General features: G+C 36.9%; 1 protein-coding gene across 1 annotated transcript in view; it reads right to left on the bottom strand.

Moving 5' to 3' along the window:
• Positions 1-217: 217 nt before the first annotated feature.
• The window catches only part of ldb3a (LIM domain binding 3a), a 46,965-nt gene continuing 34,718 nt past the window's right edge, over positions 218-12,464 (bottom strand). The window contains exons 10-17 of the mRNA XM_058796504.1: positions 11,474-11,662; positions 5,809-5,865; positions 4,559-4,698; positions 4,105-4,474; positions 3,035-3,215; positions 2,794-2,914; positions 2,567-2,682; positions 218-2,464 (exon numbers count right to left, since the gene is read on the bottom strand). Of these exons, the coding sequence (XP_058652487.1) occupies positions 2,375-2,464; positions 2,567-2,682; positions 2,794-2,914; positions 3,035-3,215; positions 4,105-4,474; positions 4,559-4,698; positions 5,809-5,865; positions 11,474-11,662 (1,264 nt within the window). The 3' untranslated portion in view covers positions 218-2,374. The remainder of the gene's footprint in view (positions 2,465-2,566; positions 2,683-2,793; positions 2,915-3,034; positions 3,216-4,104; positions 4,475-4,558; positions 4,699-5,808; positions 5,866-11,473; positions 11,663-12,464) is intronic.

Raw genomic sequence — 12,464 nt, 5'->3', positions numbered from 1 at the left:
CCGACTCCATAGCGCCCCCTGCAGATGAGCGTCCTCAAAAAATGTCTCAATACATTGGTTAAAAACATTAATCTGTCAGTTTAATGCTAGTAAAAATCACACTATTAGATAGAAATTATATTAGTTCGTTTTATTTCAAAACAATATCACAGTTAAGAGAACATAATGTTAGCTATTTTGGTTTGAGCGAAAATAACAGCACATACATCAGTAAAACAATTAATTAAATGTTTTATTTTTTATTTTGTGGTATTAGTTGTCTCGCTCAAAAACAAATATAAAATTGTAGAAACCCCTCACTGCCCTATACACATCATAAATACTTATTCAAACACTAAATAAAAGATAATTTCAAATACAAAGAAAGAGAATACTATTTAGTATTAACTACTAGTTAGTTTTTCATTTCACCTTGAAAAAACAAACAAAAACACACTAGCTCATAAAGTCAGTCTACAGTATTCTGTAGAGCTGCATCTCAGTTTGAACTATCATATCAATACAAAGAGAAAAACTGTATTTTTTTCAACAGAAGACTGCATTAAAGACACTTGTTAACATATAGGGCCTACCCCAGAACGTCATATTTATAAAAATGAGTGTCACATAACACATACTGTATATGGTTCTTTATTGCATTATTGAAGTATCTGCAACTTTATGTAATTATGGATCGATCCTTTGTCTTTGTAATTCCCAGGTGAACTGCAGAATACAGCAGATGACAAATTGCGATAATACATTATTTGTAAAGTACATTCAATAGCATTAAATTACATCAAATACATCTGTTTTTGAAAAATGCTAAAAAGATTCGCACTTCTGAGCCCAACACTGCTATTAATGCAATTTTAAGTAACTTACTAATCTTGTGTAAAAAAAGAAGCTAACAATTCATTAATTTAAGAGGCAATTATGACATGCCAAACCACTGTTAGTAATATTCAAAAAAAAAAAAAAAAAAAAGAAGCCAAAATCAAAAGTAGCCCTAATAACACGTCAACTGATGTGGTAGGTGACATTAACTTCAATATATGGCAGTGAAAATGTATAAATCAAGGACACATTTATATTTGTATGTCTAACTAAAAGTTATTTTAAGTGAAATGTATGCATAAAATATCAATATCACATAGGAAAACATGAGTGTCTAGAATTGCAATCTCAGAATTTAACCATGATGTTCTTTAATTGCCACTAGGCATGAAACAAAAACTTTACTGTAATCTTAAAGTTATACAGAGTTGGGTAGCATATACACACAGAGAAAAAAAAAAAAGTCTCAGATACCCCATTTGTTACATATTAACAATACAACTTGCATCCTGTGTGTGCCTCTGTCTTGTTAATTAAAGTATTTATTAAATAAAAATATGAATCCCTCCTTCTTGGCAAAGAAAACAAGTAAATTATCCATGCAAATTCAGAACAGTACACCATTTGCAAAGATTTTGTAAATATTGAGGTTTTACACACAATAAATAACAAAAATCATCTATCATAGGTGACAAGGCAAAACATGAACAACTGAAAAAAAAAAAACTCCTTGAGAGCTGGACATTATTACAGCTAACTATGTCTTGCATACACTGTGAGGGCAACAATTAATAAATTAAAATAAATTCAGTTACCTTTTCGGATGCCCTGCTCCCATTCTTAAAATGAGTTGATAAAAATATGACACATAATGCTAATATTGACATCACATATGCATGAATTAGCTCACTTGGTTTCCCACACACTAAAAGCACAAATGAACAAGATTAGTAACACATAAAACTCCCATTAAGTATTGAAAAGACTGCAAAACAACATACAGTCTCAATCTATTTAACATCCTTTTGTGACTGATAAGCAAGTCAGGGATCTATAGGCCTCATTATTGTTCAAGAAAACAAATAGTAATGGAATAAACACACATTTAAGTTTACTTTAAATTTTAAGGCGTAATAATATGCATAGACTTTTTCAATAGTTAACATCCATGTATAATAATAATAATAATAATAATATCTTTCAAATTATGGTTTTAGTCAGTAATAGCACAAAAATGTTAAGTTGCATAAACCAAACCAAAAAAAAAAAAAAATGTGAAAATGTTATCTCTCTCAAATTACTGTATCAGACAAACAAGTGCATGTATGCAAATGTATTATAATATGAGTTATAATAAAGACAAAGAATGACCTAAAAAGGTCAAAATGTCTTTTTTTCATCCTCTTACTAATATGCTATTTAATATACTGTATGTCTTTTATATTAGTTTTTGTGTCATTTGGATAGGCACTGATGTCTTGCCATAAAACCACACATGCAAATGTATTAATTGCATTTAGTTCCTTCACTGACAGCTTTTGATGCAATGTTGAAGCATCTACACATTGATGGCATGTGCATGCTTCTTGCATAAGGGCTTGTCCTTCTTGGAGTAGAAAGGTTGTCCTTCCAGGTTCACATGGCACACCTGTATGTCGGGACAAATGCATAGAGTCATAATTCAAACTCAGCGCTGAATTATATATAAACCATATGGGCAAGTGCTTTAACAAACTGATTTTGAACCTACCGCACAAACAAAGCAGGTATCGTGCCATGTGTGGCCAAGAGCTTCAATAAATTTGTCTCCTGCCTCAACTGGGAAGTCACAGCCATGGCACTTTGTGCTGAAGAGTGCTATATAATCTGGTGACAGAAACATTTTATGAAAATTATAGCAGTCTGGACTGTATATCTGCATACACCAAACTTGTAAACATACAAATTTGTGTCAGACATAACTGGTGGCTCCCATACCTTTCTCACAATACGGCTCACCATCCTCCATATGGAAGAGACTGTTTCCAAAGGGCTTTCCACAAGCCGCACACACAAAGCAAGTGGTGTGCCAGGTCTGCCGCAGTGCATGCATCACTTCCTGTTGAGCAGATGTTGAGCGGATGAACTGTCAGTACCTGTGAAGTGTGTTTACAGTCATGTCTGTGCATGTGTGTGTGTGTGTGTGTGTGCGCATGCAATGTTAATCTTTTCAACATACTCCCATGATCTTGGTGTTGCAGCGGGCACATGTAGGTGCAAAGAACTCTCCATAGCAGTTTTCACAGTAAACATTATTCTGCTCCTCCACAAAGCTAACATCAGCCAGAGACGTGTGGCAATAATGGCAGTTGAACTCCTCCGGATGCCAGGAACGACCCAATGCCACCAGGAATGGCCCCCTGAGGAGTCAAAAAACACTGATAAAAAAAAAAAAAATCCTATAGACAAATTGTTTTGATAACATAAAAATCTATTATAATATTATTAAATCATTAAAACTAGGATAATCTAGGGGTTTTTCACAAGTTACTTCTTTTATAGAAAGGAGACAAAAGTGTCAAAAAAAGAGATTGAGATGTAATATGAGATGAATAAAATGAACAAATGTATGAACAAAAAATAAGGATAAATATCACTTGAAAAGAATATTTTTGTGTCCCTTCCAGTCACATAAATCACATTTAAAAAAGTTTAGTCATTACTCCTTAGAGAATGCTGCAAAATAATTTAAGATTTAATGTCTGGGTCTGTGATGAAGGTAAAAAAAGAAATTAAAAAATCTATAAATAAAATGCATTTTTATTTTAGTGTAATTTATACACTATTATTGTATTTATAAATACAATAATAACTGAATTAGCTTGTATTTTTCAAATTTCACTTTTATTTTATTTTAAGCTTTAGTAATTTTGTTTATATGCTTTGGTCATTTTTGGGGGCAATTTAAATATTGCATAGCTTTATTTTATTTGAGTTTTAGTTTGAATACTTTTAGTACTTCAACTTGTACTCCTTTATTTTTAAGTTTTTCATCTAATATTTATTTAATTTGATTTCAGCTTTATTTCAATTAATGAAAATGGTTTTTAATACCATTAAAGTAATAAAGTAGTACAATGTAGGCATGCTACAAAAAAAAAAAAAAAAAATTTTTTTGTATAAAAATCAATTTCTGGGACATGAAAGTGCCCAAAGTTGGAAGGTTTATGGGATGTTGAATAAAAACACATATATTACAAGGGGTCTTTTGATTTGAGATGGGTGAACATTGCACAAGTGTTATTGTACCTGATGATGCTGTTGCAGGCTCCACACAGAGGTGTTCTGTTGCTGGCTGCAAACCGCTCTGCCCTCTGAGCAACTCCACGAGCCACAGGTGGGAAGGGGGCGGGGTTGAATGCAGGGCTGGGTGCAGCAGGTGCAGGAGCGGGAACAGGAACGGGAGCAGGGTTAGGGATGTAGAGTGGTGGTGGTGGGGCCGCCTGGGGAAGAGGCTGCACTCTGACGTTTGTGCTGGTGGTGGTGGGTTTGCTAGGGTCAAATTTATGGGCAAAGTTCTCATCAGTAACCCAAGGAGGCCTGTTGGAAGAAGACGCAGGAGCTGCTGCAGGAGCAGGTGGAGGTGGAGCAGGTTTATAAACCATTTGAGGAGCTGGTGCTAAAAGATGCCCATGAATTAGTTTTGCATACAAAAATGGACACATACAAACACTGAATTATATCACATATGTGCAATGGCTACCTGGGGCAGCCGAGTAGGCTGCAGGTACAATGGTGGCAGTGCTGACCACTTTAGGTGGAGGTGGACCTACAGGGATCTGGATGGAGCTGTGCTGCATGGGTGGTGGTGGCTGCTGCATAGGTGGGAGCTGGGAGTAAGAACTACAGAAGAACAGACCAGAAATTCACTAACATTTCAGTTTAAATGCAACTGAAGCTACTCCTCCTTTCTGCTTTTTCTAACTACTTAAACTTTTCCTGATCAATCTAAAACATTACACTCTCAGCAGATGCTTTCATCTAAAGCCACTGCATTTAAAATATACATTTGTATTCCCTAACAATCAAACCGTTGACTCATCTGTTTGAGCTAAAGGTACACATTACTTTTCTTTTATTAATTATAATTGTAATATGTATTAATTATATTATTGATGTTTTATAAAGAGCTGCTACACATTTTACAAGACTTAACCCATTGATGTCCATATTTTGCCCATGTAACTGCATTTTAAGTTTTACATATGTGGTATTTATCTCTATACAGAAATTCACAGAGAAACGTGTGCGAAATCTATAATAATAAAGTGTTTTGCACATCTGTCACTATAAAGTTGCAAGTGTAAACATGCAGAAAGGGCAACAAGAATTAAAAACCACATGGCACATTATCTAGTAAGTTGTCATAAGCTTTTCCTAAGGTTGTCTATTTTTACAGTATGTCAGCTGTTTTTAAAACATCTATAGTCTACAAGTAGGAAAAGATTGATATTTCCTTTGGTGACTTTAGTTGTCCACAGGCTTAAATGGGTTACTGACTCAAAGTTCGGATGCACATTCAGTTCTCATAGACTTTACTGCTAATATTATCCAAGGATGTCTGACCACATAATCTATCACACTACCTTAAATCCCTTCATTACAATATTATTGCAAGAATTAGTTATTTTAACAGAGCAGCGCACAAGAAAAAGACTAGAAAAAGAAAAAGTCTAATACCAACAAGTGTTAGAAGAGAGAGCCTCCATTGAGCCTCCAAAATGACCAGGTTACACATTTAAATACATAAAAGCACATATTCAAGAATGGATAAAACATGGAAAGTAAAAAATAAAAACGATACCCCAAGCATAAGTATTATCCTTTGGTTAAGTTAGCTAAAAGAAGCAGTAAGGGAGAAAAGATGTGTTATGGCACATTTGACAGGCCACACTGACACTGGGAGGGAGAAAACACACTGTGTTTGAATACAGAGCAGGACCACAGCAGTACCTGGAGATGGAGGTTTTGTACTGGGAACTGTAACCCATAGAGGTCTGCAAGTTGAAGCTATAATGCAACAAAGACAAAAATGGTGGACAGTCAAAAGTATCATACCTAGACTGAACCAGAGAGAGGACATGTGCACTCATATTTGAACGACTGCTAAGCTGATCCAAATATTGCTTTATATATATATATATATATATATATATATAAATACAAACAGGATCAGATATTTTGGTTTTCCAAATCAAAATGCATATGGAAATTAACTGAATATACAGTAACTCTTCAAATAACTAGTCAGATATGTATTCTGTTTGTTTAGTCCGAATACAACAACAGTACCCTATCAGTACTGTACAATATGAGTGAACATGGCAACAAACAGACCATGAACAAATCATCTTACCAACATAAAGACATGCAGACACACACAAAACAGAAAACAAACATGTGTTCATAACCCACCCACCATGTACCAACAACTGTATTTCAATAGCTAGTAAAAAAAGACCTAATTTAATACAAGATTCATATATTTCAGGGTTAACAGAGTCACCTGCTGACTCAATCACTTCCTGTAGTAGGAGACAAATGAAAGATAGTCAACTAAATCTGAATTAATAAAAATATGACTTTATGGTTTCCAATAAGTACATTGAAACTTGGTTATTTATATGATTATTTGTATAAATATGAAGTTCACTTCTGTCTGGACGCAATAAACCTAACAGACTGCTGTGTCAATGTAAGCAATGGATAATGCGAAGAGTTTCTGCCATGTCTCAAAAACAAACTTACTTAAGAAACATGAGAATGGGTTGATAAAGGCCCTTGGGAGATATGTTTCAATGCCCAGATATGAAAACTCACACTTAGGTCTCAAAAATTGACTTGGTATAAAAGACTAAATGAAATCTCTAGAAATAATACATATTAAATAAGAACATTTACATATAAGAAATTGAAAGAGATTTATTAAAATAAGGCTAACTTTGAGATCTGAGACTTGACGGTCACATAACAGCATCAGGTGTAGTAGTACTGATATAGAACCTCATTAAAAGAAAAAAAACATGTAAGGAAAATTAATGCTCAACCCCCAGAGGAAACGTATTAAGTCACTTTATCTCTGGTTTCATAAACACCCGTTCCTGCTGTTATTGTTAAGAGTAACACAAGAACATGGTGTATATATATATATATATATACATACAGTGGGTACGGAAAGTATTCAGACCCCCTTAAATTTTTCACTCTTTGTTATATTGCAGCCATTTGCTAAAATCATTTAAGTTCATTTTTTTTCCTCATTAATGTTCACACAGCACCCCATATTGACAGAAAACACAGAATTGTTGACATTTTTGCAGATTTATTAAAAAAGAAAAACTGAAATATCACATGGTCCTAAGTATTCAGACCCTTTGCTGTGACACTCATATACAGTGGGGCAAAAAAGTATTTAGTCAACCACCAATTGTGCAAGTTCTCCCACTTAAAAAGATGAGAGAGGCCTGTAATTTTCATTATAGGTATACCTCAACTATGAGAGACAAAATGAGAAAAAAAAAATCCAGAAAATCACATTGTAGGATTTTTAAAGAATTTATTTGCAAATGATGGTGGAAAATAAGTATTTGGTCAATAACAAAATTTCATCTCAATACTTTGTTATATACCCTTTGTTGGCAATGACAGAGGTCAAACGTTTTCTGTAAGTCTTCACAAGGTTTTCACACACTGTTGCTGGTATTTTGGCCCATTCCTCCATGCAGATCTCCTCTAGAGCAGTAATGTTTTGGGGCTGTCGCTGGGCAACACGGACTTTCGATGGGGTTGAGATCTGGAGACTGGCTAGGCCACTCCAGGACCTCGAAATGCTTCTTACGAAGCCACTCCTTCGTTGCCCGGGCGGTGTGTTTGGGATCATTGTCATGCTGAAAGACCCAGCCACATTTCATCTTCAATGCCCTTGCTGATGGAAGGAGGTTTTCACTCAAAATCTCACGATACATGGCCCCATTCATTCTTTCGTTTACACAGATCACTCGTCCTGGTCCCTTTGCAGAAAAACAGCCCCAAAGCATGATGTTTCCACCCCCATGCTTCACAGTAGGTATGGTGTTGCATTCTTTGGATGCAACTCAGCATTCTTTCTCCTCCAAACATGACAAGTTGAGTTTTTACCAAAAAGTTCTATTTTGGTTTCATCTGATTCTCCCAATCCTCTTCTGGATCATCCAAATGCTCTCTAGCAAACTTCAGACGGGCCCGGACATATACTGATTTAAGCAGGGGGACACGTCTGGCACTGCAGGATTTGAGGCCTTTGTTACTTTGGTCCCAGCTCTCTGCAGGTCATTCACTAGGTCCCCCCGTGTGGTTCTGGGATTTTTGCTCACAGTTCTTGTGATCATTTTGACCCCATGGGGTGAGATCTTGCGTGGAGCCCCAGATCGAGGGAGATTATTAGTGGTCTTGTATGTCTTCCATTTTCTAATAATTGCTCCCACAGTTGATTTCTTCACACCAAGCTGCTTACCTATTGCAGATTCAGTCTCCCCAGCCTGGTGCAGGTCTACAATATTGTTTCTGGTGTCCTTTGACAGCTCTTTGGTCTTGGCCATGGTGGAGTTTGGAGTTGGACTGTTTGAGGTTGTGGACAGGTGTCTTTTATACTGATAACGAGTTCAAACAGATGCCATTAATACAGGTAACGAGTGGAGGACAGAGGAGCCTTTTAAAGAAGAAGTTACAGGTCTGTGAGAGCCAGAAATCTTGCTTGTTTGTAGGTGACCAAATACTTATTTTACAGAGGAATTTACCAATTAATTCTTTAAAAATCCTACAATGTGATTTTCTGGATTTTTTCCCCCTCATTTTGTCTCTCATAGTTGAGGTATACCTATGATGAAAATTACAGGCCTCTCTCATCTTTTTAAGTGGGAGAACTTGCACAATTGGTGGCTGACTAAATACTTTTTTGCCCCACTGTATAGGTGCTGTCCATTTCTTCTGATCATCCTTGAGATGGTTCTACACCTTAATTTGAGTCCAGCTGTGTTTGATTATACTGATTGGACTTGATTAGGAAAGCCACACACCTGTCTATATATGACCTTACAGCTCACAGTGCATGTCAGAGCAAATGAGAATCATGAGGTCAAAGGAACTGCCTGAAGAGCTCAGAGACAGAATTGTGGCAAGGCACAGATCTGGCCAAGGTTACAAAAAAATTTCTGCTGCACTTAAGGTTCCTAAGAGCACAGTGGCCTCCATAATCCTTAAATGGAAGACTTTTGGGATGACCAGAACCCTTCCTAGAGCTGGCCGTCCGGCCAAACTGAGCTATCGGGGGAGAAGAGCCTTGGTGAGAGAGGTAAAGAAGAACCCAAAGATCACTGTGGCTGAGCTCCAGAGATGCAGTCGGGAGATGGGAGAAAGTTGTAGAAAGTCAACCATCACTGCAGCCTCCACCAGTCGGGGCTTTATGGCAGCGTGGCCCGACGGAAGCCTCTCCTCAGTGCAAGACACATGAAAGCCCGCATGGAGTTTGCTAAAAACACCTGAATAAGATTCTCTGGTCTGATGAGACCAAGATAGAACTTTTGGCCTTAATTCTAAGCGGTATGTGTGGAGAAAACCAGGCACTGCTCATCACCTGTCCAATACAGTCCCAACAGTGAAGCATGGTGGTGGCAGCATCATGCTGTGGGGTGTTTTTCAGCTGCAGGGACAGGACGACTGGTTGCAATCGAGGGAAAGATGAATGCGGCCAAGTACAGGGATATCCTGGACGAAAACCTTCTCCAGAGTGCTCAGGACCTCAGACTGGGCCAAGGTTTACCTTCCAACAAGACAATGACCCTAAGCACACAGCTAAAATAACGAAGGAGTGGCTTCACAACAATTCCGTGACTGTTCTTGAATGGCCCAGCCAGAGCCCTGACTTAAACCCAATTGAGCATCTCTGGAGAGACCTAAAATGGCTGTCCACCAACGTTTACCATCCAACCTGACAGAACTGGAGAGGATCTGCAAGGAGGAATGGCAGAGGATCCCCAAATCCAGGTGTGAAAAACTTGTTGCATCTTTCCCAAAAAGACTCATGGCTGTATTAGATCAAAAGGGTGCTTCTACTAAATACTGAGCAAAGGGTCTGAATACTAAATACCATGTGATATTTCAGTTTTTCTTTTTTAATAAATCTGCAAAAATGTCAACAAATCTGTGTTTTTCTGTCAATATGGGGTGCTGTGTGTACATTAATGAGAAAAAAAAAAAAAAGAACAAATGATTTTAGCAAATGGCTGCAATATAACAAAGAGTGAAAAATTTAAGGGGGTCTGAATACTTTCTGTACCCACTGTGTGTGTGTGTGTGTATATATATATATATATATATATATATATATAAATATAAATAAAAGTGCATATGGTGATCTTAAACTTAAAAAGTAGTTCCTGGATGTCTTGGGAGGTTTTTATTTGGGTCAAGTCCTGGTGTTGAACAATGTGATGATAAAGAGACACCACTCATAAAAGCAGAAGGCCAAAACAGACAGCCATCCTGGCAATGATGACATGTATTCAATCAATGAGTTTCTAGTTTCCTTTGGGGGAAGAGTATTAGTAGTAATAAGCTGCAGCAAATGAAGCAGCAGCTGCAACGAGAAATTGGGTTAAGACAAAGAAGATCATATTAGAGGATTAAAGTCATTGATTATAACATTAATAGGATTGGAGGATTGGCTTTGCTTTGAATCTCCAGGATCAATGAAGTCTCTTTGTTCTAACAATCTCTCTTGTCCTACAATCTCTCACATGTTAGGTTCAAATCTAATAGAAATAGTTCATTTTCTACAACATCTATCACTTGTCTCCACTAATAGAAGTTAATTAAAATTGAAATAACTCACTAATGCTATGTCCTACACACAGCCAAACAAATGACCTGCAAGTAATCAAATTTCAAACGTGTTCTTTTTCAAAAAAAAAAAAAAAAAAAAAGTAAAATTAGGAATGAATGACACCAAACATTCCAATAATAAAAAAACAGCAATAACAACTTGGAACATAAATAAAATAACACTATGAAAGTTTGAGGTTGGTAGGATTTTTAAATGTTTTTGAAAGAAGTCCCTTATGCTCAACAAAGCTGCATTTATTTGATCAAAAACACGGTAAAAAAGTAATATTGTGAAATATTATTACAATTTATTACCGTTTCCAATTTGAATATATTTTAAAATGTCATTTACTCCTGTGTTGATAAAGCTGAATTTACAGCAACCATTACTCCAGTCTTCAGAGTCACATGGTCCTTCAGAAATCATTCTCATATGTTGATTTGTTGCTCAAGAAACATTTCTCATTAAAATCAATGTTGAAAACAGTTGTGCTGCTTTATATTTTTGTGGAAACAAATGTGTTTTCCCAGGATACCTTGAAATAGAATATCTTCTGTAACATTATAAGTCTTTACTGTCACTTTTGGTTGATTTAATGCATCCTTGCTGAATAAAAGTATTTTTCTTTCTTTCAAAAAAAAAAAAAAAATCTTACTAACGCCAATCTTTTGCAATGCATATACATATACATACCAATGGAGAATACAATAAACCAAATAAAGTTAAAGCAAGCACAAAATGCAACGCATGCAACTTTACCTGGTTACCATGGTTTGCTCAGGATTCTGCTCCGCATCAGGCTCGGGTGCCTGATTGGCTATCTGCGGCTCCGAAAGGAGCTCATTGGGTGAAGCAGCGATAGTAGGCGGACAGACAGGTGCAATACTGGTGGAAACTGGAGCATGCTCAGCAGGAGTACTAGATACAAGGTTAGGTTGCAGAAACCGATGTCAGGCTGAAGCCATAAATACAGACAGCAGCCGTGTTTCAGGCCATGTATGTATATATGCCTTAATTGAAGTTAAATTTTGTTACAAGTTGCTGTTTCATTCTCATGCTTACAACATTTCTGAGCACAATGCAAGGATGTCCATCATGGGGGGGAAGGAAATGTTAATTGCTTTCTTCTCATCTGGCTACTCATTAAACGTATCCATTTTTTCATTGAAGGTTTGTAAAAACTGTAACATAAAAACATTGAACTATTGATTTGGTATGAGTCACCACTTGAGCTGTGGAGGAGGACCAGGCTGTATTTTTACTCTGAAAGCAGTGGTGTCTCGGCAGCTGAGACAACCGTAAGTGCTATTCTAGCATGAATTAAATGAATCCAGACATAAGGGCTACAAATCAATCGCGTGTTCAAACAGTGGCAATGAACTGCATATGGCAGGACCTCAATGACGCAGGATATAAAGGTTACGTAAACCCTCTTAGTGTGTCCATAAAACACAATTCAGTGGTTAGAGTGCAGTAGATTAGTGTTAAATAATACTCCCCTGTGATCCAAGCAAAGAAAAGAGCATTATTCACAAACTGACATTTCTTTCATTTGAATCATTTGGCATCCCCTGTACATAATCAAACACAATCAAATGACGAAAATAGATTGGTGTTGGAGCCGCCCAGGCAGGAGAGAGAAGATAAAAGGCAGGCACCTAGCAGCATTAGGCCTGGTGGTGGACCGATGGCTGACCCCCTTCACACACTCCACAACCATCCTTCCTGACCATCTCTCTCTCTTCCGGTC

The sequence above is a fragment of the Onychostoma macrolepis genome, chromosome 13 (assembly GCF_012432095.1).
Source record: "Onychostoma macrolepis isolate SWU-2019 chromosome 13, ASM1243209v1, whole genome shotgun sequence".
NCBI lineage: Eukaryota > Metazoa > Chordata > Actinopteri > Cypriniformes > Cyprinidae > Onychostoma > Onychostoma macrolepis.
The sequence above is the reverse complement of the archived record's forward strand: the minus strand, read 5'-3'. Positions and strand labels throughout refer to the sequence as shown.